Below are 27,613 nucleotides of genomic sequence, written 5' to 3' on the forward strand. Positions count from 1 at the left end.
TATATGTGTACAAGTTACAAGCAACAATCTATTTCACCACGACAGTGATTACCATTGTTCACAAAGACAGAACATGCAATGAAATTGTCAGTGCCGCTGTTTCTCTCTAGCCGAGTGGTTTTTCTTTCTGCGCTTTGACTCTGATTGATAAGTAGTCTCTAATAACAGATGTTTGATTTCCTAAAAAAATGTGGGAAAAAAACCCAAACCACCCCCTGGCTGTGCAGTGCAGCTAAAATTAGTCGTAGCGATGACTCACTCTCCGCCCTCACTACAGCAACAGCAACAGCAACACTTCCTCAATTACGGCCGATCGGAGAAGCTCCGAGGCGACTGGCTCCTGAGATGTTACCATCAGATTTCAGGGCCGTCTGATTGGCTGCTGCTTTGTGGTCACATGACATTGCGACCGTGTGATTGGGTGATCTGTGGCTCACGGCACAGTAGCCAACGTCTCCCTCAGTGCGGGAGCCACAGGTAGAGACTCATCTGTCCCCAGGCCCTGCTATTACAGTCTCTTCCACATACAGCTCCTGTCAGAGCCAAACGTACAGTGAGGTGACATTATATGCACTATCCTGAAAGTGTAAAATTCCAGGAAAATTCATGACAAATTCTAACTACATACATGTAAATTTGGTCTAGTGAAACTCTAGAGTGGTCGCGGCGACACTGTGATTGTTATATGTGACCCTGGACCACGAAACTGTCGTAGGTAGTATAATGCTATCAAACAAAAAACAAGATTATTTTTCTTACCCCATTGGCAGATTATTTTGCTTGCTTCAAGCAAAAATGCACTTAATTTAGACTTGTTCTTACTGAAAACAAGGAAATAATTTTTACTTGTCTAGAAAAAAGACAAAAAATCTAAGTAAGAAAAGCATTTTTTTGCAGTGTACAAACAAATGTCATGAAAATCAGTGTCTTATTTTCACCAAGGCTGCATTTATTTGATAAAAAAAAAACGTAATATTGTGAAATATTATTACAATTTAAAAGAACTGTTTTTGTTTTGAATATATTTTAAAATGTAATTTATTCCTGTGATGCAAACATCATTACTTCAGTCTTTAGTGTCACATGATTCTTCAGAAATCATTCTAATATGATGATTTGCTGCTTAAGATACATTTCTTATTATCAGTGTTGAATACAGCTGTGCTTCTTATTATTTTGGGGAAAAATTAAATTTTAAAAATAAATAAAATGACAATTCATAAAACACTTTTGAATGCACCCTTAATGATTAATGATCAAAAATAAATAGATTAATTAATTAATTCCTACTGCCCCAAACTTTTGGACAACAGTGTAAGAAACAAGTTTGAAGAAATTCGTCATAGCTGCAGTGCGTGAATAAATGTGTTTGTTTCACACCAATACAGAAGTCCATGTGGCACAACGACAGCCTCTCTCTCTCCCACTCTCTCCCTATTCCTATTTTTGTTTGAGTCGTCTATGTAGATGTTTTTTTTGACTCATCCGTCCTGGTCTTGTGTGGCTCCCCTGTGAGGAAAAATCAGTGGGCACTAAGTATGGCAGAGAGAGATCATGGGTAACGGCTGGTGGTTGTCAAGGCCCAGCAGTCTCCTTATGTGTCAGTAATGTCTCTGGAGACTAAAAATAGATGGTTTCAATATGTGACCCTGGACCACAAAACCAGTCTTAAGTCGCTGGGGTATATTTGTAGCAATAGCCAAAAATACATTGTATGGGTCAAAATTATTGTTTTTTCTTTTATGCCAAAAATCATTAGGAAATTAAGTAAAGATTATGTTCCATTAGGGCTGCAACAACGAATCGATAAAATCGATAAAAATCGATTACTAAAAGCGTTGGCAACGAATTTCATAATCGATTCGTTGTGTCGCGCGACGCAGAGACATTTGGTTGTTATTATATATATTTAAAAAAATTGAGCGCAGAGCGGAGTGGACACATTCGGTCTCTCTCCCGCACTGATGCCAGCAGAGTTCGGCACCTCATAAGCTGTGTTTCCATCCAAAAATGCGAATTTAACTTATGCGCAAAACTGGAACATTTGAGCATAAAGCACCGTTTCTACATTATATATATATGCTGCCCCGATTTATATCAAACATGTTTGATATTTAAGCCTACTTTGGCTAGCGTACTTTCACAGCAGCCAATGCTCGATCGCAAAACAGCTGCTGTACGGGTCGTTGGATAGTGGAGATGGAGAAAACTACTTCTATAGTTTTTGTAACACTGTCTGTCTGTATAATGTGTCGAAAACATACCACAACCGTGAGGAGAAAGAGGAGCTCTGCTGAGGTGAAATCGTCTCAGTTTTGAATAGGGCTGTGACGGTGGCACGTTGTTTTTTTATATATAGCCTACACTTCAGTCAGCTAACAAGCAGCCTAAAAACGCTAAAATAAATCAAAGAAATAATATATTTAATTAAGAAAGTAGCCTAAGAATATTATATAGGTTATTAAACAAACATTCCTTGTAAAAATGTCCGACAGCTCATCAATTTTTGGCCGACTGAATTTCCAGTCCGACTGTCTTTTTTTCTCTTTCTCTTCCTCATTACACAGCTGCTGATTTTAATAGCAAAGTGATTACATTTATTTTCGTTCCTTTAGTTTATAAAGTTAATTTAGAGATATATTTGGAACACTTTTTGTTTGTTAAATTCAAGTTTTTGTTTTTTAAAATTATACCTAGCAAACAGCGGCAGACAGATCAAAAGCCTGCTTAATTCATCGCGATTTAAATTAAAATCCATTGATATAAAAAACTTAAAACATATCACACTATTAGTTTAATCATTCAATTAATATAAATCCAAAGTTTGTGCGGAGAGAAGCGCGCTTTGCAGCGCATGGAGACACCAGTGCAATGTGGAATTTCTTTTTTGCTCATAAAGGTAAGAGTAATATACCACCCGGGCCGGAACTGTAAAGGGTCTACCTTAGTTTGTGTGTACTAACAGTATCAACAAAATGTGCTCTTAAAGAAAACAAACAGAATACGCTTGATATCTTTGGTTTAAACAGGAGCGCTTCACAATAATTAACCGAAACCCAGGTAATTGCTTCACAAACACAATATCTATAGAAAGCTTTAAATTATTGTTTTACTATAAAACGAAATAATTAAAATCGAAAACAAAACTCTTTCATTAGCTAATCCATAAAGATGCATTAGGCATTAATGAGCAGATGGCAGGATCGTCAATTTCATCTTTGCAACACTGAATCAGAAAATACTAGTTTATTAATAAGTAATTCGAATATTTTCTTAATTTTTGCCTTGACACATTCATGGTAATTACTTTTGCTGGGGCTTTGAGGCCAGTTTTGCGTGCATTTGAATGCGGAACTCTTCCAGCTGGTCGCTGCTGATGGCAGGACACTAAACACCGCCATGGCAGAATGAATGTAGCAGAAAGTTAGTCAAGTTATCCCGTTCCAGCGTGCAAAGTCACATGACTTTTTTAATGCGCACTGAGGAATTTAATTTGAGAGGCTTCTTGATGGGAAATGCAGCATGTACACCACAGCAAGCCGCTGTCTTGACGGATAGTAATTTTAGTTTATTTAGTCTATATATTTGGCAGATGTAAAGCATACATGTGTATGTTTTTTGTGTTAGTCCATTTTTATTTTATTATTATTATTATAACAGTTCAAGGAGCAACATGTTCGTGCACTTTCTAAAGATTTTAGTTCTGTTTTTGAATAAAGGGTTGTAAATCCCTTGTTTTTTTTTTTATCCGATTCATCGATTAATCGAAAAAATAATCGACAGATTAATCGATTATTAAAATAATCGTTAGTTGCAGCCCTATGTTCCATGAAGATTTTTTGTAAAATTCCTACTATAAATATATCAAAATGTAATTTTTGATTAGTAATATGCATTGTTAAGAACTTAATTTGAAGAACTTTAAAGGTGATTTTCTCAGTATTTTGATTTTTTTGCACCCTTAGATTCCAGATTTTCAAATAGATGTATCTCGGCCAAATATTGTCCTATCCTAACAAATCATACATCAATAGAAAGCTTATTTATTGTTACTATAAATAATTGTTATTATTATTACTTTCATATGATGTATACATCTCAGTTTTGTAAAATCTAACCTTATGACTGGTTTTGTGGTCCAGGGTCACATCGGTTAAGCTCAAAGTCTCCAGCTCAATCAGCTGAACATGGTAACAAAACCACACAAACACATTTCTGTTTGAAAACCTTGTGACCTATTACGTATGCAGCATTTTAAAGCATCAGACATGAAGGCTGTTCCAGAAGGCATTCAGCATAATGATGCTGCCTTCTTTTTTCTTTTTCAAAATGATACTTATATTACATAAAATGACAGAAAAGTTGATTACAAATCAATCATTAAAAAAAATATCAAGGAAAAATAGTTGAATCTAACACATAAATAAAAGAAAATACATATTATTTAGCAAGCCTGTAACTACCTAAATCAATGATTAACCCCTTAGCATTCCTGTCAAACTTAACTCCACGTTGGAACACAAAGAGGTTAAAAACAGCATTTTTGGCAAATCCAGGTATTTTACCATAGAAATATGATTTTTTGTAATGTTTATGAAAGTTATAGCAGCAGCTGTTGTCCGATCTCCCTAAAACATTGCATGCTTGTTTAGAATCACCTGTCGCATGTGCTCACCAGGTTTGGTGAAGTTTTGAGTTTTTGTGTAGACTTTATAGGCTTTTGGGTGTATCTGGACAGGCCCCTTTTCTAAACGACCCGTTATAGCTTCCCAAATGGTAAATTTCAACTTTTTTGATAATTATAGACCTAGAGAGTCCAAATAATTTTACTGCAGTGTTTTGTTTTTTCCAGGTTGCGTGTAGTTATGGCTATTTTTATGGTTTTTTTTTTTTCCCTCTTATAGTGCCACCAAGTAGCCAAGCTCCGCAACTTTTTTCAGATTCAGCTCTGAAAAAAAATTCAGCTCTTACATATACGCGTTGTCCTTTTTATAAGTTGTAGCCATTTCAGTAAAGGTGGCCATGCCCCTTTTGAATGACAATTATTGATATTCACTCTCCAGAGAATCTTCGTGCACTGGTTTGGATCCGATTAGGCAAAAAACCTAGGACTTATTCCAAGTAGGTTTTGTAAGCCAAGGATCCCAACGACACTTGAGCCTGCGGCGAAGCGATATGGTACTTTTGATTGCTGTAGCAACTCATCAGGCCGACTGGGGCGAGATTTGGTGACGTTGTAGACAGTGTGAGTACTACCATTCCTCCAAGTTTCAAGTCTCTACGGCTTAGGGTTTGGTCTGCACGATCAGTTTTACGTGGAGATTGCTGATCCTTGGCCACTCTAACAATTACAATAGGGTTTCAGCACTAGACACTTGAACCCCTAAAAAATGTTAAATACCCTGCAATGGCCTTATTTATGGCTGATTTTATCATATGTGACAAGAAGTAAACTGTCAGACCCTGCATATGAGGTTCTATTTTACTAAGGATGCTGCTTTAAAAGCCTATGTAGTTATAACAGCAATTCTGCTCACTAAGCCTGACTGTAGTGAGAGTCATTTAAAGGGGTCTGAGGTTGGGCTCCAGAGCAGAGCACTGTCCGCATTGTATAACAACACTTCTACTAATCGTGCCACTTAGCAGAAGTGGAAGTTGTTTGGAGAGAGCGCAGACCACGTCCAGACATGACGCCACCTCATCTATGCCGAACGGTCTCTTTTCAAGCCTGTTTTTAATCTCACTCTCCCTCTCCAAGCCTACGTCTCTATCTTTGTGTTTTATCTCTCCATGAGACGCTCTGGGTTCTGATTTCATGGTGGTTTACACTAGACAAAAAAAAAAAAAAAAAACAGAGCAGCTGCTAAAATTACAGTAGGGAGAAGCTAACCAGTCTACTGACTGACTGCTGGGCGGTGTGATGGTGGACACCAGGCGATGGTAGAAATGTATCACTGGTAGAGATTGTGCTGAAACATTTTTGGCTCTGTAGAGCAACTGTGTCGCAGACAGAAGTTTGCAGCATAGACAGTTTCATTGATCATAATGGCAGTGATTTAGCTGCAATACTCAGATTTTGTCTGGTGTAGACTCCAAGTAAAAGCTCATTCAAATCAAACCACAAAACCAGTCATCTTCTTTCCGAGATTCATCCATCAGAAAGCTATGGTTTGTTAGGACAATATTTGGAGATGCAACTATTTGAAAAACTTGAATCTGAGGGTACATTTTAAGATGCTCAAATGAAGTTCTTAGCAATGCATATTACTAATCAAAAATTACATTTTGTTATTTTTACGGTAGGAAATCTACAAAATATCTTCATGGAACATAATATCCTAATGATTTTTGTCATAAAAGAAAAAATGATTATTTTGACCCATACAATGTATTTTTGTCTATATACCAGTGCTACTTAAAGGGATAGTTTACCCAAAAATGAAAATTTGATGTTTATCTGCTTACCCCCAGGGCATCCAAGATGTAGGTTACTTTGTTTCCTCAGAAAAACACAAACGAAGATTTTTAACGAAAACCGGTGCAGTCTGCCAGCCTTATCATGGACGTGGATGGACACCAAACCTTTAAAAGTAAACAAAAACATGCACAGACAAATCCAAATTACACCCTGCGGCTCGTGACGATACATTGATGTCCTAAGACACGAAACGATCGGTTTTTGTGAGAAACTGAACAGTATTTATATCTTATTTTACCTTTGATACACAGCCACGTCAATCTGTAATGTGCACGAGTTTGGCATCAGTCACGTCACATGAGCATGCGCTTCTGGCGTAGAATACGCAAACGCCAGAAGCGATCTGTCGCATGTATACGACACTCATTGTTTACACAGAGCACACAGAGATTGTGTGTATAGCGGCTATTCAAAATGGTAATTACTTGCGCATATCCTGATTGTTCAAACCGATTTAAAGCTAAAAGATTACATTAGTTTGCGCAAACTCATCCGGGACTTTTCACTGATTTCCCCTTACGGCTTTTGCGTATTCTACGCCAGAGCGCGTGCTCATGTGACGTGACTGATGCCAAACTCGTGATCATGACAGATGGACGTGGCTGTGTATCAAAGGTAAAAAATGATATAAATACTGTTCAGTTTCTCACAAAAACCGATCGTTTCGTGTCTTAGGACATCAATGTATCATCATGAGCCGCAGGGTGTAATTTGGATTTGTCTGTGCATGTTTTTGTTTACTTTTAAAGGTTTGGTGCCCATCCACATCCACGATAAGGCTGGCAGACTGCACCGGTTTTCGTTAAAAATCTTCGTTTGTGTTTTTCTGAGGAAACAAAGTAACCTACATCTTGGATGCATTGGGGGTAAGCAGATAAACATCAAATTTTCATTTTTGGGTGAACTATCCCTTTAAGACTGGTTTTGTAGTCCAGGGTCCCATATTAGCGCCAACACCAACATACTATAATGTTCTGTTTATTATACCAAACCCCTAGTTAAAGTGATTTGTAAAACATCATGGACATAGTTATAGTCATTGGCCTTGGTGTGAACAGCTCTTAACTGTGCAATGTTTACAGTTGCCAAACAACATCATAACTTTACACAATAACATAGAACAGAATGTCTGATCACATGTGCTGGTGTATTTTCATTACTCAACAAAAAAATAAATAAATAAATAAATAACTGATGCACCTGCAGAGGAAGAAAACTTTGATTTGTTGGTGGGGCAAGTGTTCACAATGAACATTTGGGTTTGGTGTGGATGGGCCATAATAATTACAACTATTTCCCGAAACCACAGTAAACACTGTCGCACCTCCATCGTTTCAACCACACTGGGGCAACACTATAGGATTTTTGTTAATGATGTCAAATGCATGTGGTGGAGTAATCACATCTGATAATTAATCCATTTGAGATCGCAATTAATGTCATGTGATTGTGGTTCATTATCATAAACAACAGAAAGTTTTTCATTTTTTTACCTGATGTCATCTAAGATGTTCATGTCTCTCTTTCATCAGTCGAAAAGAAATTAAGATTTTTGAGGAAAACATTTCAGGGTTTTCTCTTGTCCAGTATAGTGGACTTCAATAGTGGCCAACAGGTTGAAGGTCCAGATTGCAGTTTCAATGCAGCTTCAAAGGGCTCCACACAATCCCAGCCAAGGAATAAGGTTCTTATCTAGTGAATCAATTGTTAATTTAAAGACATTTATATACTTTTTAACCACAAATGCTTATTCCTCAACTGGGAGTAGGGTGTAGTGCCTTTTAAAGCTGCATTGAAACTGCAATTTGGACATTAAACCTGTTGATCCCCACTGAAGTCCACTACTTGGAGAATTTTTTTTTTCTTATTTCTTTTTGACTGAAGAAAGACAAAAATATTTTGGAAGACATAGAGGTGAGTAAATTATCAGGAAATATTTATTTTGGCAGTGAACTATTCCTTTAACATGCATTAACTGGCGCACATTTACTCTCATATACATGCAGTTCTTTCAGTCAGTAGCTTTCTCCACAAACGTAACTTAGCACTAATGCTGCTGTAACTAACATGGCATTTAATGGCTTAAAGCTTAATTAAAAAATAAAAATAAAAATAAGCATTTGTGCTGCCTTAAAATTTTGTTTAGTCAACTCAAATATCCAAGTTGTCACTTAGTACAACTTCACATTTCATGTTGACTTAACTTAAAATTTTAAGGCAAACACTCTGAAACTTCTCTGAAACAACTTCTTTTTTTTTTTTTTTTTTTACAATTTTACAATGTATATTTAAAACAGTTAGAGACACTAATTTGCCATATCAAGCAGTAAAACAAGCTGTTTTGTACAGCTAAAAATTGTTGGATGAGACCTGAAGCTTTGTTGATTATAATGGAACTTTGTTTTTTAATGATTTCAAGGGAGTTGTAAATGAGATATTGATTTAATACAACAGTTAAATAAACAAGAAGTTATTATTAAGTGACTTACATTGTCTAACTATAACACAATTTCCTGATTTTGCTCTATTTCGTCGTCAAAAATGGTCTGAAACAAGTCACAACTGAGCTGCTCCGCATCTCCATTCAAACACTTTTTTTCTTTTATAAATGAATCTGCATTTTTCAACAAATCTAGTGAGTCAATGATTCAATTTCTCATTCACAAAGAGAGTCACTTGCTTTATTCCTGAATGAATCAGCAGTTTGAACGAATCGAATGAATGATTTAGTAATTAAATCAATGACTTGCCGCCACCTACTGGCAGATTTAGTTTCATTTTTAAAGTGTCTTTTCAGTTATTTAAATCATTTAATATTTCTGTATTCAAAATTGTATATTTAAAACATTAATCTCAATATAAATTTATGAATTTGATTGCACTCATGCCACCTCTGAGCCACATTAAACATAAAAATACACCTACAAGCCACATTACTTTTAATAAAGTTACCAAAAACGCCCTTACAAAGGTAAAAACACAATTCCCCTGTAAATCACTTTAAGGAGTCAAATATCACCTCGTAATGGGAAGGAAAATTTTTGATCAGATTTTGTGATTATTGATTAGAAATTTTGACTGTCCTCCTACATTTTTTAAGTTAGAAGCTCATTTGCTCCTAAAAAGAAAAGTAGGCATAGAGCCCTGAAGACAAGTAAACAGTCAGTAATAAAATAGGAACAAACAAATCAATAGCAAAAGCATAAATAAACACAACTGAACAAATTTCAGGTACAGTAATGAAATCTAACATTTTTTTTTATAAATAAAATGCCAGTAAAGTTAGTGAATGGTTTTCTTTTCTTCTCTGACTAACATTAATGACAGTCAGCACACGTTTATTAGGCTGCTGTCTCTTTTGCACCAAATGCACACCGATCTAAAAATACTGTTACACATACAAAATACAGTTGTGCATATTGGTTGGCTCTAAAATGTAGCTGGTTCTTGATGCCCAACTCTAATTATGTCCAAATATTCTATCAGATGCCAAAAGCAATCAAGAAACAGTACTAATATGCACTTATGGTGTACTGCTAAAAAATCATGATCCTATCTCCATCCCGAAATCTCAGATAGCCAGACAGTGATTCATCTTTTATGAATGGTTAATATTGTATGACTGCACGTTAGCTTGCTTTTTGTGGCCAAGAGCTTGAGCATGAAGTCCACATGCCATATTATCAAGAAACTGTGCTTCTAACCACAGATTCCAAGAATACAACTTTGCAATGTTGTTTGTGAATGTTTGTTGAAGCAATGGAAATACAGGGACAATACTTTTAGTAAAACACACCAGTTTAGTACAGCTAGTGGCATAAAAATTACACACTTCACCTTTAAGCTCAGAAAAGAGAATGCATTTTAGCATCAAAAAAATTACACACTTCACCTCTAACTTAAAAGTGATGATGGTCAGATGTCAAGGGTTAGTTCTCAGTGAGTGGACTGGTGCCGTATCATTAGCGTCATGAACACAGCCGTCTGTCTACACTATTATTCATCTCTCTCTCTTCCCTTCCCTTCAGCCCTTGTTCCAGTTTCCTAGAGTTTTTTTTAATTATTTTATGGACCTGTTCTCCATGCACTCCCTGTCAGCCTTTACCCCGGTGCTCTGTGATTCTGGGTTACAGAGGGGCCGGGGCGAGCGTGTGGGCGTGTGAGCGGAAACCAGCTACTGACATTTCGAAAGCGCGTTTCTCAGAGAAGAAAAAAATGGTGGTCAGGCGTTTTTGCAAAGTCATGGGTGTGGGCGAGAGGTCGAGAGGGTCTGTGCATCCGATGTGTGATATAATCGAGACCAAGAAAGACAGAGAGGTGGATGTGTGGTTGGTGGTCAGGCGATGCTGCAGCGTTGACAGTATTTATGTGTGTGTGTCTCTCTTAATATCTCAGTCAGAGTGTGTTAGGTCTATATATGCCTAGCAGATAAAGCAGATAATCACATGGGCAAGTTCTCAGAGTCGATTTCTCTCAGGTCAGCATCTGGGCGCCATTAGACTCCATTAGAGATTAACAAAGACAGAGAGGCATGGCTGATATTGTTGAGCTGGGATGTGATATTATTTTTATTTTTTAAGCTATTTGTGACCCTGGACCACAAAACCAGTCATAAGGGGTCCATTTTTTTTAATTGTTCAATTGATGTATGGTTATGTATGATTGTTAGGATAGGACAATATTAGGCTGAGATACAACTATTTGAAAATCGGGAATCTGAGGGTGCAAAAAAATCTAAATATTGAGAAAATCAACTGTAAAGTTGTCCAAATTAAGTTCTTAGCAATGCATATTACTCAAAAAATAGGTTTTGATATATTTATGGTAGGAAATTTACAAAATTTCTTCATGGAACATAATCTTTACTTAATATCCTAATGATTTTTGGCATGAAATACATTTTTTTTTTGACCCATACAATGTATTTTTGCCTATTGCTACAAAAATATCTGTGCTACTTTAGACTGGTTATGTGGTCCAGGGTCACATATTTAATACATATATATTGTTTTAGATATATTTTGTTTTTTTAAGACTTTTATTCAGCAAGGATGCATTAAATAGATCAAAACTCAAAGACATTCATAATGTATTAAAAGTATGCATTTTTGTAAATAAATGCTGTTCTTTTGAACTGTCTATTAATCAGATAATCCTGAAAAAAAGGTGTCATGGTATTCCACAAAAATAATGTTTTCAACACTGATAATAATAATACATGTTTCTTGAGCAGCAAATCAGCATATTATAATATTTCTAAAGGATCATATGACACTGAAGACTGGGGTAATGATGCTGAAAATTCAGCTGTTCCATTACAAAAATAAATTACATTATAAAATAAATTATTTTTACAATATTACTGTTCTTACTGTATAATAAGAGACATTTCTTAAAAGTATTTCTTAAAAGAGATTTCTTTCAAAAACATTACACAAAAAAGTACTGACCCCAAACTTGTAAACATGTTTATATTTAGATTTGTATGTATTTTCTCTAAAAATACATTAAACTATCTAATAAAATACTCAAAATACAGTAAAAACAAAATAGTTTCCCATTATCTTAAATTTAAATTTTGTATTTACTTTCAGTAATATAGCCATACATACTAATAAGCCTATGTATATTTTTAGTTTCAGTTTAAACTGATTTGCAAACATGAATACAACTTACCAACTTAAACAACATTTTGTTAGTTTAAATCAAAGTTGATTTTTGCTGTTGTAAATTCTCTCAACTCTTTAAAAAAATGCATAGCCAAAGAAAAATGACTGCAACATTTGATCACCAGCAAATCACTGCAAGTACACTGTGAATATTTACTATCTACTATATATTCACAGTGCTTAGTTCAGACAAACGGCAGCAAAAAGGGCAGCATAAAAACACATCGTGATGTAGCGTGAGATAAAACATAAGATGAAGCGATATAACAGAGACACTTGCCTTATCTCCACTGGAGTAGAAGAAGTAACGTAGACGCACAATGTTGCAGTGGTCCAGTTTTCTCATGATCTGAAGCTCGCGGTTCTGCAAGAAAACAGAAGAAAACAGTCTGATAAGTTATTAACATACTCAGCTGCTTATAGAATGTAGTACTCACATTTTGCCATATTTAAATCCCCAACACTCATTACAAAAAAGATGCCATATGGGATCAGTGATGTCCTTTTGAAGCCTTGTGATCTAACAAAAACTATTTTCTCCAATTGGTCATTCATTGATTAAGTTATTCATTAATGTATTCCAGGAATAAACTGCTGAAATAGAACCGTAAGAATGACTGATATATGTAAAGTGCTATTCAAATAAAACACATACATAGCAACAAATAAAGTCCTCGAGAGTTCCTCGCTTAGAGGACTTGGGTCAGTTTCTGACCCACATCTGACCAGAATAATAGACCGAAATAGAGCTACTGAAATGGCCCGTAACCATAACAACCAGTGTCATCTGGCGGCTTGCATGAGAGAAACTGGCTAATCAAGGATTTTATTTAAAGCACCACCCACATGGTGTGCGTCTGAGAGAGAAGCTTCCTCTATTTACAATGAGAGCAGCAGAAGATGACGGCAGGGCATTAAATACAGGAAGACTGCATATCTGATACAACTTTAAGGCTTTTTAGGATTTGTTTAGTCAGGGTCACGGTCACTTTGGAAAATAGCAAGGCAAATACATTCAGTGTCTGTTTGACATTAGAAGTTTGGTTGGTGTGAAGCGGTTTGCCAGAACTAAGTCCACTTGAAAAGGCGGTCTGTGTTGAAGGGGTTCCCTTCCAGAACAAAAATTGACAGATAATGTACTCAGCCCCTTGTCATTCAAGACATTCATGTCTTTCTTTCTTCAGTCGTAAAGAAATTATGTTTTTTGAGGAAAACATTTCAGGCATTTCATTTTTCTCCATATAGTGGACTTCTATGGTGCCCAGAGTTTGAACTTCCAAAATGCAGTTTAAAAGGCTTCAAACGATCCCAAATGTGGTTGACAACAATCCCAGAGGTGGAAGAAGGGTCTTAGCGAAATGATCAGTTATTTAAAAAGAAAAATTACAATTTACATACTTTTTAACCTCAAACACTCGACTTGTCTTGCTCTGCCTGAACTTTCCGGTTCAGGACAGTTAGGGTATGTTAAAAAACTCCCATCTCATTTTCTCCTTCAACTTCAAAAATCATTTCAAAATTGCCCTACATCGCTGCAGAAGTACAGACCCAGTGTTTGCAAACTGAAAATGCAAATAAGATCCAACACCCTTAACAAAACACAGCGATGTAGGATGATTTTGCTGAGGGAGAAAATGAGAGTTAGAGACATACCCTAACTATCTTGAACCGGAGTAAGAGCAAGACAAGACGGGTGTTTGAGGTTAAAAAGTATATCAACTGTAATTAAAAAAATAATAATAACCAATTGTTTCGCTGGATAAGACCCTTTTTCCTCAACTGGGATTGTTTACAACTGCATTTGGGATAGTTTGAAGCCGCATTTAAACTTCATTTTGAAGGTATAAATTTGGGGCACCATAGAAGTCCACTATATGGAGAAAAATCCTAAAATGTTTTCCTCAAAAAACATAATTTCTTTACGACTGAAGAAAGAAAGACATGAACATCTTGGATGACAAGGGAGTACATAATCTGTACATTTTTGTTCTGGAAGTGAATTTCTCCTTTAAACGGATAGTTCGCACAAAAATGAAAATTCTGTCATTGTCGTTTGTTGAGTCAACTTAAAATAATTTGCTACCTTGCTGCCTTAAAAGTTTAAGTTTAAATCAACACAAAATAGTTTAGTCAACTTGAAATTTTAAGTTGTACTATGTGACAGTACTGGGCAGCCAGGTAACTTACCCAGCTTTAAAGTTTATGGACCTGTTCTGTGTTATGTTGTCACTTAGTACAACTTAACATTGCAAGTTGACTAAACTTATTTGCTTTGACTGAACTTTTAAGGCAGCAGAGTAACAAATTATTTTAAGTTGACTCAACAAGACCTTCAATCATCTTCGGAACACAAATTAAGATATTTTTAAGAAATCCAAGAGCTTTCTGACCCTGCATAGATAACAATGCAACTGACGCGTTCACGGCCTAGAAAGGCAGTAAGGACGACATTAAAATAGTCCATGTGACATCAGTGGCTCAACCGTAATGTTATGAAGCTATAAGAATACTTTTTGTGTGGAAAGAAAACAAAAATAATGACTTTATTCAACAATTTCTTCTCTTCCGTGTTCACGAGAGAACCACGGCACATGCATATGAAGCTGCGGACGTAGGAGCCGGCGTCTTGGCGTAGAACTTCCATCTCTTTTAGTCCATCGTCTGTATTTTCTGGTTCAAATAAGTAAGGCTGGGCAAAAAATTGCAAGTCATCTTCTCTTTCGAAATTTTCAGACATGTTTACAAAGACAACTATGTACAGTGTGCATCTTCTGCATCTTCCACTGATGTCACATGAACTATTTTAATGATGTCCTTACTACCTTTCTAGGCCTTGAATGTGTCAGTTGTGTTGCTGTCTATGTAGGGTCAGAGAGCTTTTGGATTTCATGAAGAATATCTTAATTTGTGTTCTGAAGATGAACAAAGGTCTTACGGGTTTGGAACACCATGAGGGTGAGTAATTAATGACACAATTGTCACATAACATTACATAATTTTAATATTTGTTTTTTGCTGTGGTATAAATAATTGTGAAATTACTGGTCATGTTATCATGTACTGAATTTTGGCACTGTGACAATGAAGTTGTGAAAAGCAACCTGCGGGGACAGAGGGAGGGGTGTGGAATCAAACTTTGTTTGTGTGTGTGTGTGTGTGTGTGTGTGTGACTCTGTTAGCCTGTAACTCCATCACAATCACACGGTGGGTGGTAATTTGTGAACACACTAGTCACTGCCAACTTTGCATACAGTCACTCTCATCAGACCTCTCCATTTACACACACAACTTCATCCACTACGGCCACCGTCTGTCACATTAACCACATGATGACCTCTCTCAGAAAGAACAAGAAGTTCTTGTTCTGTGATGTTATAGATGTTGCCTTCATCATGTTCTCATCTTTCTCTCAGTGTTCGTTTTGTGGCTTTCTGTGTGTTGTCATGCCATCTTAATGAGAGACATGTTTCGATCGTGTCTCTGATTTTAGTTTCAGCAGTAAAAACAATGTTACACTTGAAGTCACGATAAAACCAAACTGAGAATTCTTACTGTTTATGGAATATTGCAAAAGGCTGAAAAATATAATGGCTAGAATAAACAAAAATTGAATACTTTTAGCTACCGTTTTTTAAGCAACCTGCTAATACAGTTGTGCTTGGACAAGGAGAAGACAAACAGTACCTTTGCTTCATGAACACACAAAGAAGTACACAATCACTTCATGGAAAATGAATGATTTCTCTGAAAAGCCCATATTACATCACTTCAGCTGCACTATTACATCACACAAACATTTGCGTAACCTAAAAACAGCAGTGTTGATTACTGGCTTCTACTGACAAATTCAGCATGTGGATGTATCTATATATATAACTAGATTTTTCTTTATTTTTAAGAATGAAAATATCCACTGATGTCAAAGTGAGAAGCTTGTGCTTGTGGGATAATGAATAGTAGGACTGTTCTCACATGCTAAAATCATGTATATACGTGTGTGTTTTTGTTGCAGGGTGAAGGTCATACAGATAAACATTCCTGCAGATACCGACACACTTCACACATACAGATCCTCTCTAGGAAGAGCTTTGAGCAAGAGAGGGAGCAAACTCCATTGAAAGAAAGGTGGAAAGAAATGACCGAAATAACAGCAAGAGTATCACGTGCAGCTTCATAGATGACGCACACAACTCACAGCGCACGAGGGGTGTTTATACTTGACATGTTTTGCACTATTTTTTTCCCGAAACAACAGGCGGCAGCTTAGAGAAAAAAAATCTTTAATCTCTCAAGATAAGTTTACTGAACTTACTTGGTAAATATTAGCAAGCGTGACCTATTGTTTTTATGACTTGCGAATGATTTCAACAGAGGCTAGTGTTAGCGTGTTGCTAAAATAAGTAGAGCTGCCCTTGACTAAAGATTTTTCTGATCGACTAGTAGTAGTTCATTTTAAGCATTACAAGTGGGATGTTTACTAACAAACCTAATAAGCGTTCAAGCGCACACGAAAAAAAGCTTGCCACAGCCCACCGTCCGGCAGATAAACAGCAAGAGACATTAACATCTTAATAATTTTTTGATAAACTAGTGCTTTCTTTTTCGACTTAAATTGGTTTTCTATTTAAATTGGTTAATTTAACAAGACATTTCACTCTCTATAGATATCATTTTTTCGTGTCTGTTAGACAAGTATACACAGAGTTTCGCCCTCAAGTTCAAGTTCAATGCACTTATTCTGTACACGTTTCTACATTGTACATGCATGTAATCCCTGGTGAAAAAACCAGCTAAAACCAGCCTAGGCTGGTTGGCTGGTTTTAGCTGGTCAACCAGCCTGGTTTTAGCTGGTCATAGCTGGGAGGCAGGCTGGTTTTAGAGGGGTTTTGGCCATTTTTCCAGCCTGGCCAGGCTGGTCAGGCTGGTCTTAGCTGGTCAGGCTGGGAAACCACCAGCTAAAACCAGCCTGACCAGCCTGGCCAGGCTGGGAGACCAGCTAAAACCAGCCATTTCCAGCTTAAACCAGCTAAGACCAGCCAACCAGCCTAGGCTGGTTTTAGCTGTTTTTTTCAGCAGGGATTACATCTCTGCAATCAAAACAGACCCATCCCTTACACCTTAACTTACCCTTAAACCTACCCATATCCCACCTCAATAGCAACAAACATGTTTTGCTGTACAATATGAACACAGTACATACACTGGACTTATTTTTTAATGTAAGTATATAGTAGTTAATTCCACCTAGTATAAAGTGGGACCATACTTCTTGCTATTAAATTAACTATGTATTTATATAAGATAATAATAATATATTTATTAGAGTACTTATGTCTGTGTGTTTTACAACAACCTTCCTGTTGGAAATGTGCCAATGGTTACTTAAAAATGTATAAAATGCACTATCACCCTAGAAGACCTAACAAATTGACAATGGAAAAGGCGTATAGCTTCACAGACAAAACACATACACATCAGAACACACTGTCAATATCGCTGTCTTTCATATGCGAACGTATCCTGTCTCACACACACCACATGGATGCACTACGGCTCTCTGACAGACATGGCTCATCCACGCTGGTCACTGTCACACGACAAGACGAGGTCAACTTTTTCACACAGCGAAAATCACTCGCTGACAGGAGTGACCTAAATTTCATTTACACCACCATCTGATCTTACAGTCACTCTCAGCATTTATGTGTCGCTGCACAGGAAGGGTGACTTCCTTCTCCTGTCAATCATACCTTTTTGCTTCAATATACAAAAGAGATGATGTCTGTCATCTGTCATCTAAGCCATCCTTCGTACTTAGGTGCACTTCTACTCCAGAAAACAGCAGTCTACTCTTTGGATGCAGGACTGTCACTAATATAGAGGAAAGTGGGAATTTTAAGAGGCACTCAGGTCTAGTGGGGCCCAAAAAAACTATTTCAGTATGTTGGTGTATGTTTTTCCCCCAACAACTGTGAAATTTGATTCAAACCCCTGCTTCTCATAACTGTATATTGAAGTATATTGAGTATATCTTCTGAATGACTGTTTTTGTGTCTCGTCAAGCAGCAGTTTCGTGTTGAGAGTGGATAGGCAAAATGTTGCTGAAACTTGTATCAGTGTTTTTGGTTAGGAAACAGTATTTCACTTATTACACCTGTGTGAGTACATCAGTATGAAAACCAGCAAAAACAGATTTAAGAGAAATGATAAACACGAAGAAATGAGATCAAATATAGGATAACAGAGATGAAAGATAAAAGGATAGCAGTAACACTGAAGAACAGAAATAAAAGAATATATGAACAAAGACAGAAGCACTTTGATGAGAGAGTCAGAGCTGTTCTTAAGAAAAGCTTTGAGGTCCAAAGCATTATATACAGCCAAGGGACCAAGAAGAGATGAATGTCTCAGTTTTACCTTAAATCGCTTGTCCTGAAGGACCTTCTTAATGGCCACCAGTTCTCCTGAGTCACAGAGCTTGGCCTGATAGACCACGCCAAATGAGCCGTTCCCGATGACCTTGGTGTCAGTGTAGCTGACCTCCTGCGGCCGGTCAGGTCCCTGTCCAGGGGTCGCCACCACTGTGGTCACTTTACCGCCATCTTTATCTCCTACAGATAGATAAAAAGAGAGATGGGGCTTAGAGACCGAAGTTACAGACAGGCAATAAAAAGGCAACTGAAAAGCACAACAAAGTCTCAATAGTAACAACTTCATGTGTGTTACACCTTGCATCCTAAGTACTAAGGCTGAGAATCAAGAACCATTTTCTCTAATTATAAGAAAAAATGTCTAGGACGTCTAGTAACTTTCTTTCTTCAGTCGAAAGAAAACAAGAAAACATTCCAGTTTTTTTTTTTTTTAGGAAAACATTCCAGGATTTTTCTTCATACAGTGGACTTCAATGGGGATCAACGGGTTGAAGGTCCAAACTGCAGTTTCAGTGCAGCTTCAAAGGGCTCCACACGATCCCAGACTTAGAAACAAAGGTCTTATCTAGCAAAACAATAATAAATTATATACTTTTTAGCCACAAATTTCCATCTTGCACTAGCTAGACTTCAAGCAATATGTAATCACGTCGGAAAGGTCACGGAAGTATTCACCCAGTGTTAAAACAACAATACGGGACGATTTTGAAGTTGGAGTTTTTTGTAGAGCCCTTTGAAGCTGATTTGTAACTGTAATTTGGACCTTCAGCCCATTGGTTCCCATTGAAGTCCACTAAATGGAGTAAAATCCTCGAATGTTTTCCTCAAAAACGTTAATTTCTATTCTGGAAGTGAATTAATCCTTTAACCACAGTTCAATTTAGGGATGTTAACCGATGACCGTTTGACCGGTGGTTGACCGTATCAACATTAACCGGTCAAAGTTGTCGGTAGTCGGTTAAAAAAAAAAAGTGCCGGTGCGTCTTTTACGCATTCTGAAGGTGCCTGTTTTATCCATTGGTTTTATCATGTTGCAGTCTATTAGGCCAGGGATTCCCAAACTTTTCAGCTCACGACCCCCAAAATAACCGTGCCAGTGACTCGTGACCCCCACTATCCTCGGAAGTGTTTAAAATATACAAACTTTGCGCGCAACGGCGCACATGGGCCAATAGGCCTATCCAAACATCTGCATGTCAACACAAAAGAACACAACGGTCTAACAACTAGGGCTGGTCCGAATACCATATTTTGAGCTTCGAAGCTTCGGTGGGAGGGGCTGAACATATTCTTCTCTCTAATAAAGGCAGGAATCTCTGTATGTCTTTCTGTTTGCATTTTTATTATGTCGAGAACAGTTCATCCAAACGATTTTTGCTGTGGACCCGAGGGAGTGCAGTGTTGCATTTTGGTGCAATATGGACACACCACACGTTCAGAATTAATAAATTGTAATAGAACATTGCTGGATGCGACGCGCCTCACGCAGGCAGAGCTTATACGCTTCATGAACGGACACCGCGCTAGTGATACAAAACACACATGTCTGTTAAGTGCAATACTTTTAATAAGGTAACGTTAGCCTAAAAAATTTTAACAAACAAATCACTCCCAAATCAGAAATTAGCACAGTAATTACTGGCACCGTGAAGGGTAGGCTATTTAAATAAAAGAAGAACGAAAAAAATGGCGCGGTGTTTATATATAAATAAATTATTCGTATCTAAATTATTTATAAATAAATATATATATACATTATATATAACGTTTGTGTATATAAGCCTATATAAAATACACAGCCTATGTATATTATGTTGAAACCCAAAATAAATGAGGCCCAAACATTATTAACAAACGTGCGTGTTTATTTGAGCACTTCCTTCAGTGAACAATCAGCCTACAAAACGCTAAAATAAATCAAATAAATAATACATTTAAATATGAATCTAGCCTAAATAATAATGTTAAATCGGCTATTTAAGAAACATTCGTTGCAAACATTACTAAAACCTCGCCCGGACCTTCTCCGACAGCTCATCAGAATTACTGGCCCAAGTCCGACTGGAACCGGTCTGTTTTCTCTTTCTCTTCCACACTGCACAGCTGCTGTTTTTAATAGCAAAGTGATTACATTTATTTTCGTTTATTTAGGTTATAAAGTTAATTTAGACATATATTTGGAACACTTTTTATTTGTTAAATTTAAGTTTTTGTTTTTTAAAGTAACGACCAAGTCATCACGATTTCAATTAAAACCCATAGATATAAGCACGCTTTGCAGAACATGGAAGCGCCAGCCAGCGCTATGTGAAACTTCATTTTTGCTCATAAAGGTAAGACTAATATATCATCCGAAACTGTAAAAAAAATAATTTAAATAATTCAAATCGAAAACAAAACTCTTCCAAATCCAATAGCTATAGGCCTAATGCATATACATGTATGTATTAAAGCAAATGGCAATGAGCAAATGGCATCAGGATCAACTTCATCTTTGTGTCAAATACCAGTTTTTTAATAAATAATTCAAATATCTCCCTACTTTTTCCCCGACACATTCATGGTAATTATTTTTGCTGGGGCTTTGCGGTCAGCTTTATGCGTGCATTTAAAGCAGAGGCGCAGTTGTCATTACGACAGTCACAGCCCTAGTTTTGCTTAAACCATTTAAGTGGGCCCGACTGTACTTTATAGTGTCTCTCAAATATTACTCAATTTCTCTCTCTCTTTTTTTTTTTTTTTTTTGCTGTTTCTGTGTTAGTGGCGCGGCAGTCTGGTCTTCTTCATTCATATTTAAGCGCAAATGAGAACCGTTTTGCGGGGGATGCAAGGTGTATGGAAAAAAAAAAACGAATATTGAATCTCAAAATTTAAAATCGAATGCCAACCCACCGAACGAATATTCGATTTGAATATTCTGGTCCAGTCCTACTAACAACCAATTTTTTAAATAGTAATTTACTCGTTTGTTTAATTTCAACAAAAATAATATCCTAGGGGATTTTTAAAAAGTGACATGAGTGGCAGTGTGTGTGTGTGTGTGTGTGTGTGTGTGCGGGAGGCAGAGCGGCAGAGAGATGCGACAGAGTTGCGAAATTGCAGGCGCGGCTCGAAATGGCTGTTATTTCAAATAGCGTACCATATTTTAAACTAATCGGTTAACCGGTTTCAACCGGCTAATGAGGCTCGGTGGTCGGTCAAGAAATTTTTTAGTTTTCGCCATCCCTAGTTCAATTCATGAATGAATCATTCATTGAACTTCCCCAATCCTCATTCCTTTTCATTATGCTACAAGACATTCTTCAACATCTCCTTTTGTATCCCACAGAAGAATGAAAGTCTCACACGTTCGGAAAGTAAATGATGACAGAATTTCTTCTGAGTGAACCATTCCTTTAATTGAAAAACCAAGACAGCTCATCTAAATGGCCAACGGGACTGTTCTGTAAATCAGGACCAAAGTGGGACACGCTAACAGGCAAAACTGGAAAGCAAATCTACCTTGAGCTTACGCATTTTACATTACTTTTCTTGGCAGATGTGTTCTCACTAAAGCGGCATAAAAGAAAGTGCATATTTGGCGCTTGGGAGGATTACTTCAGCAGGTGACTTAGGATGAAAGTGATTATATTGCTTACAGTGCAAACATAGCACGTGAAATATAATCCTCAGCATGATGTGGAGAGGTTTTCAGAGTGACTATTCTTTCGTTCAGAGCTGTGAAGGGTAATAAACCCGAGAAGTGAGTGCAGTGGGCCAAGCATAATGCCGTTAGTTTATCTTCATCTAGAACATTAGGGACAGATTTAAAGAAGTCATAAAAATATTTACTATATGCATTACCTCTTACAATAGAATTAGGACTCGGGCTGAATGCACTATGCAATGGCAAAAATGCGTCAACAGATTCTGCTAATAAAATATGTAATTCCCATTATACAATTTTATATAAAATGACTCACTTATGTCCTTAGGAAAAAATCAAATCATGTGTGTGTGCAATTATGTATATATGTGATCTTGTCTACTATTAGTAGATGGCTGTGACTACTTGGATTAGCATCTTTGAGTTCCAGTTCAAAGTCCCTGTTAACTCTGTTAAAGGTTAACTGCACAGCCTCCGATTGCCCCACCAAACAAATTCTCCAACAAGCCTCAAATTAGGCCTACGGATCAACTGTTTCCCAAATCTGCAGTTTAGTGGCAGATTGGGATATAGCAGTTTCCTTAAAGAACAGAATCAGGTCTAGAGTGTAGCTCACGCCACATTTCCTCCCTTCACCACCTGAGACTCTGACACTCTGACAGCCAATGCCAACCGCATTGATATGCTGCTAGGGCTGGGCAAAGACATACATAGATTTTCCGATTAACTGTGATCTTTGTTTGAACGTTCCAGTATCGAGTTTTAAAATTCCAAGATCGATTTTTTAATCAATAGCTTTTTTCAGCAGATTCTCATTAATCATTATTTGTAGCATGCCTCTCAATCTGCAGCTTTTGCTGAGTCAGTGGCTCCTGACTGCTGGTCCATGCACAAAGAACAAAGATCTAAATTCTGTGAATGTCAGCTTGTCTCATTAGTATACACACACACACACACACACACATATATACAAATATATATATATATTAGGGCCGGGACTTTAACGCGTTAATTTAGATTAATTAATTACACAAAAATAACGCGTTAAATTTTTTTAACGCATTTTAATCGCACTTAGTTTTGCACCGCGGAACGTTTCTCACTGGATGAGATTAAGCGGACCGATTATACTGGAGCACCAACTAGCGTTCAGACCAGAGCCATATAAAAAGATCTTTTTATATGGCTCTGGTTCAGACAAGCTGCGTCCGTCCTAAATAGTATTGTATGTCCCAAATCGTAGTATGTTTAAAAAAGGTATTCCAAAGATTCCCGGATGGTCTACTACTTAACGATCAATGCACACTCTTAACGGCTATTGCCCGCAACACACTGCGCCGTGAACGAGGATTCAATTAGAACTACAAACACGCATAAAAAGTGTTAAAAAACTTCAAACATGGAGGATATGCGCGACCAACGGACAGGTAGAGAAAGGGGTTTGAGTGATAAATAATCAGTGTGTAACCTGATAAAAAATATTTTTTAAATGTTATCCGAGTTATATTCCATGTGCGGCAACATTTATAATGATAGGTTTGGTCATTAACGTTTAAATGCATAATTAAGCAAACACAAGAGCAGAGTTCTCGGCATGAAAGACTCGTTAAAGAACGTGCCTCTTGCTACACTTAATGGCAATATTGCACTGGTCTGTTGGACTTGGTTGAACAAAAATAAACAATATTTTGTTGCTTAAGCTTATGTATTCAGTCATTATTCAATGGTATACTAAAAATCCATGTAAAAATCTTACTTCTCACTGTTCTCAGGTCAAATATTTATATGCGATTAAAATGCGATTAATTTCGATTAATTAATTACAAAGCCTCTAATTAATTAGATTAAATTTTTTAATCGAGTCCCGGCCCTAATATATATATATATATATATACACATATATAATAAAATTCAGCCATGAAACTCTTCTTCCATTTTAATTGGTTCATTTTAATGTTCCCAGCCAATCGGATTCACATACTCATTACTAGAGATGTAGCAATATCAAAATCTTACGATACGCTCATCTCGATATGATATTTGAAGTCCACCATATGATATTTATTGTGATATTAAAAAAAAGACAAATGAAGACATGGAAAAAATTAGCTCCAACCCGTATTCCTAACTAAGAAAAATGAAGTCAGAAAAACGGTCAGTAAATTGACTTGTGACTGAACTTTAAAGGGGACTCAACCCTCTTTTTATTTGTAATATACTGTCTAGTCTAAATTACAATCACAATGGTGTTTTAGGAAGCCAAACAAATTAGAATATAATAATAATAATAACAACAACAATTTGATAATATTGCTATTCATGTGAAATAGTTAAACAGTGTAAAACAACAGCACAAATGAATATTTCATAGGTATATTATTTTTGCATTACACTACAGTATGGAAATTACAATAATTTCCTAATTTCTACACTTGAATAAGATATTTTGAATTTGGACTGCAGTAACATTACCCATTTAAACAATCTGTCAGCAATTCATACTGCACTTTTAAGCTTTTATTTTGACAGAAACGGCAGTGTAGCTTTTATTGTAAAGGAAAACTCCAACTTCAGTGAAAACAGGCTTACAAAAACAGGTCTCACTACAAATCTAGTGAAATGTTGTAATTGTCTGATGGAAAAATAAAGCTTAACTGGTGGCTGTTGAGTTCCCAAACATGTGCTAAACTCACAGCACATGCAGTAAACAAGTTCGCTGCATTCAATGTGAACTGAGCCGTTCTGAGGCACAGAAAACGCCGGATTATGAGCTGACTGCCTGAAGAAAGTGTGTTTAAAGTTTAAATATATTTTCAAAACTACACTTTTTACCTGGAAGACCAATCTTTTTATATCAACATGTAAAAATGATGATATCAAGACAGTTTTGCTATCGCGATACCACAATATTGATAATACCGTTACACCCCTACTCATTACCATTTACCTATATAACCAGGATGTATTCAATGAATGCTATGTCTGCATGCTATGCGTGTCCTCATCTTAGCCCACCACCTCCCCAGCACCACCTGTCTAGATCTGCTGCAGGGGATCTTCCACTATCTAGCAGTAACAACATGTTTTCTTTTAATTTTGTGATCCAAGCATTTAACAGAAGCAAGTCTACACAGCTCAGCAGATATAGTCTGCCAAGACCAAAACTATATATATTCTTTATACATTAAAGGGATAATTTACACATTACACATCAAAAATGAAAATTCTGTCGTTATTTTCTCACCCTCATGTCGTTCTAAACCCTTGAAACACAAATTAAGATATTTTTGATGAAATCTAAGAGCTTTTTGACCCTGCATACAGCAATGTAAATGATATGTTCAAGGCCTAGAAAGGTAGTAAGGACATTGTTAAAATAGTCCATGTGACATCAGTGTTACAAACTTAATTTTATGAAGCATGCGTCGTGGTACTCTTGTAAACACGCAGTGGATACTGCCACGGAAGAGAAAAATTGTTGAATAAAGTTGTGTTTGTTTTCATAGCTCACAAAAAGTATTATTGTAGCTTCAAAAAAATTACAGTTGAACCATTGATGTCACATGGACTATTTTATCAATGTCTTTACAACCTTTCTGGGCCTTGAACGTGGTAGTTGCATTGCTGTCTATGCAGGGTCAGAAAGCTTGAATAGACGATAACCTGTAACGGCCAAAAATATTTAGATATGCCTGAATGTGAACATAAAGTCACTTAACTGAACTTAACTGAAATTTTCCCAAATTAATAAATCTAAAATACAGCTTGTATTTCAAGTCAAACCAGCAAATAAGTGCCGATATCCAGACCTTTTCCCTCCATATCTCCATGGCAACTGAGACGTCTCTGAGCCTGAGAGATGTTGTGGCCCACTTGCTAAAGACTCACCCACTCATCTGCACGAACACACACACACACACACACACACACACACACACACACACACACACACACACACACACACACACACACACACACACAGAGAGTGTGTCAAGGGTGACATTCACACACTCCAAAAATAACACCATAAAATGGCCATGAGCGAACGCCAGCGCAAGTGAGAATGAAGATCTGCTGGAACGTATAACGTAGAATTCAAGTTTTGGACATATGACGATCTTCATTACAGTGTGAAACAATTGGAACGTTATCCATTCAACGTTCTGACGTGAAGCGCTTGCAAAAGCCGAACGTGATCTCAGGACAAACATCTCGTCAGACTGGTTCATGGGGTTTCCCTTTATTCATGAGGACAAGAAACCACTCCAAATATCCATTCCTCTGTCTGAATACAGAGGAAACTAGATTCACTATGCATAACAATGAGCAATTCAGTCTGTGCTTTGACACACCAGTACTTGTTACTCCTGTTAAACAGAGGAATTTTACTTTCACACAGTAACAATTAAGAAGATTGCAGTAAGAACTAAGAATCAGCAATTGAGAATGGCTTCTGAAGGATCAGTTGACTCTGAAGACTAAAGTAATGATGCTGAAAATTCAGCTTTGCATCACAGGAATAAATTACATTTTAAAATATATTCAAACTGAATGGAGTTATTCTAAATTATAATAATGTTTCATTATATTACTGTTTTTTAATGTATTTTTGCTCAAAGTCATTGATGAGCATAAGAGACTTCTTTCAAAAATAAAAGTAATGATTCCTCACTTTTGACCAGTAAAGCATGTTTTGCCTAAATATTCCCAACGAAGTGAACATACACAGTTGAAGTCAAAAGTTAACATACACCTTGCAGAATCTGCTAAATGTTAAGTCTTTTACCAAAATAAGAGGAATCATACAAAATGCAGGTTATTTTTTATTTAGTACAGACCTGAATAAGGTATATTTCACATAAAAGGTGTTTACAAAAGAGAAAATAATACAAACATAAACTTGATTCTTAACACTGTGTTGTTGCCTGAATGATCCACAGCTGTCCCTTGTTTGCCCTGAATAGTTAAACTGCCTGCTGTTCTTCAGAAAAAGCCTTTAGGTCCCTCAAATTACCTTTTGTGTGTATTTGAACCCTTTCCAACAATTTTTCACACTGAGGACAACTGCGGGACTCATATGCAACTATTTCAGAAAGTTCAAACGCTCACTGATGCTCAAGACGTGGACATTTTTCTTATTTTGCCTAAATATGAAGAATTGAAGACCTGAAGAATTTTTCTGAAGAACAGCAGGCAGTTTAGTTGTTCAGGACAAACAAGAGATTCATGAACAACTATCACTACACAAAAAACATTCCGGTAACAACACAGTATTAAGAATCAAGGGTATGGAAACTTTTGAATGGGGTCATTTTTATAAATTCAACTATTATTCTTTCTGGTGAACAATATGTAAACATCTTTTATGTGAAATATCTTTTTCAAGTCA

The 27,613-nt window shown here is 36.7% G+C and overlaps 1 protein-coding gene across 2 annotated transcripts in view; it reads right to left on the reverse strand.

Moving 5' to 3' along the window:
* The window catches only part of gsk3ba (glycogen synthase kinase 3 beta, genome duplicate a), a 70,540-nt gene that overhangs the window by 21,081 nt on the left and 21,846 nt on the right, over positions 1 to 27,613 (reverse strand). For both annotated transcript variants that reach the window (XM_073845443.1, XM_073845442.1), the window contains exons 2-3: positions 18,565 to 18,758; positions 12,428 to 12,511 (exon numbers count right to left, since the gene is read on the reverse strand). In XM_073845443.1, the coding sequence (XP_073701544.1) occupies positions 12,428 to 12,511; positions 18,565 to 18,758 (278 nt within the window). The remainder of the gene's footprint in view (positions 1 to 12,427; positions 12,512 to 18,564; positions 18,759 to 27,613) is intronic.

This window comes from Garra rufa, chromosome 8 (genome assembly GCF_049309525.1).
Source record: "Garra rufa chromosome 8, GarRuf1.0, whole genome shotgun sequence".
Lineage (NCBI taxonomy): Eukaryota > Metazoa > Chordata > Actinopteri > Cypriniformes > Cyprinidae > Garra > Garra rufa.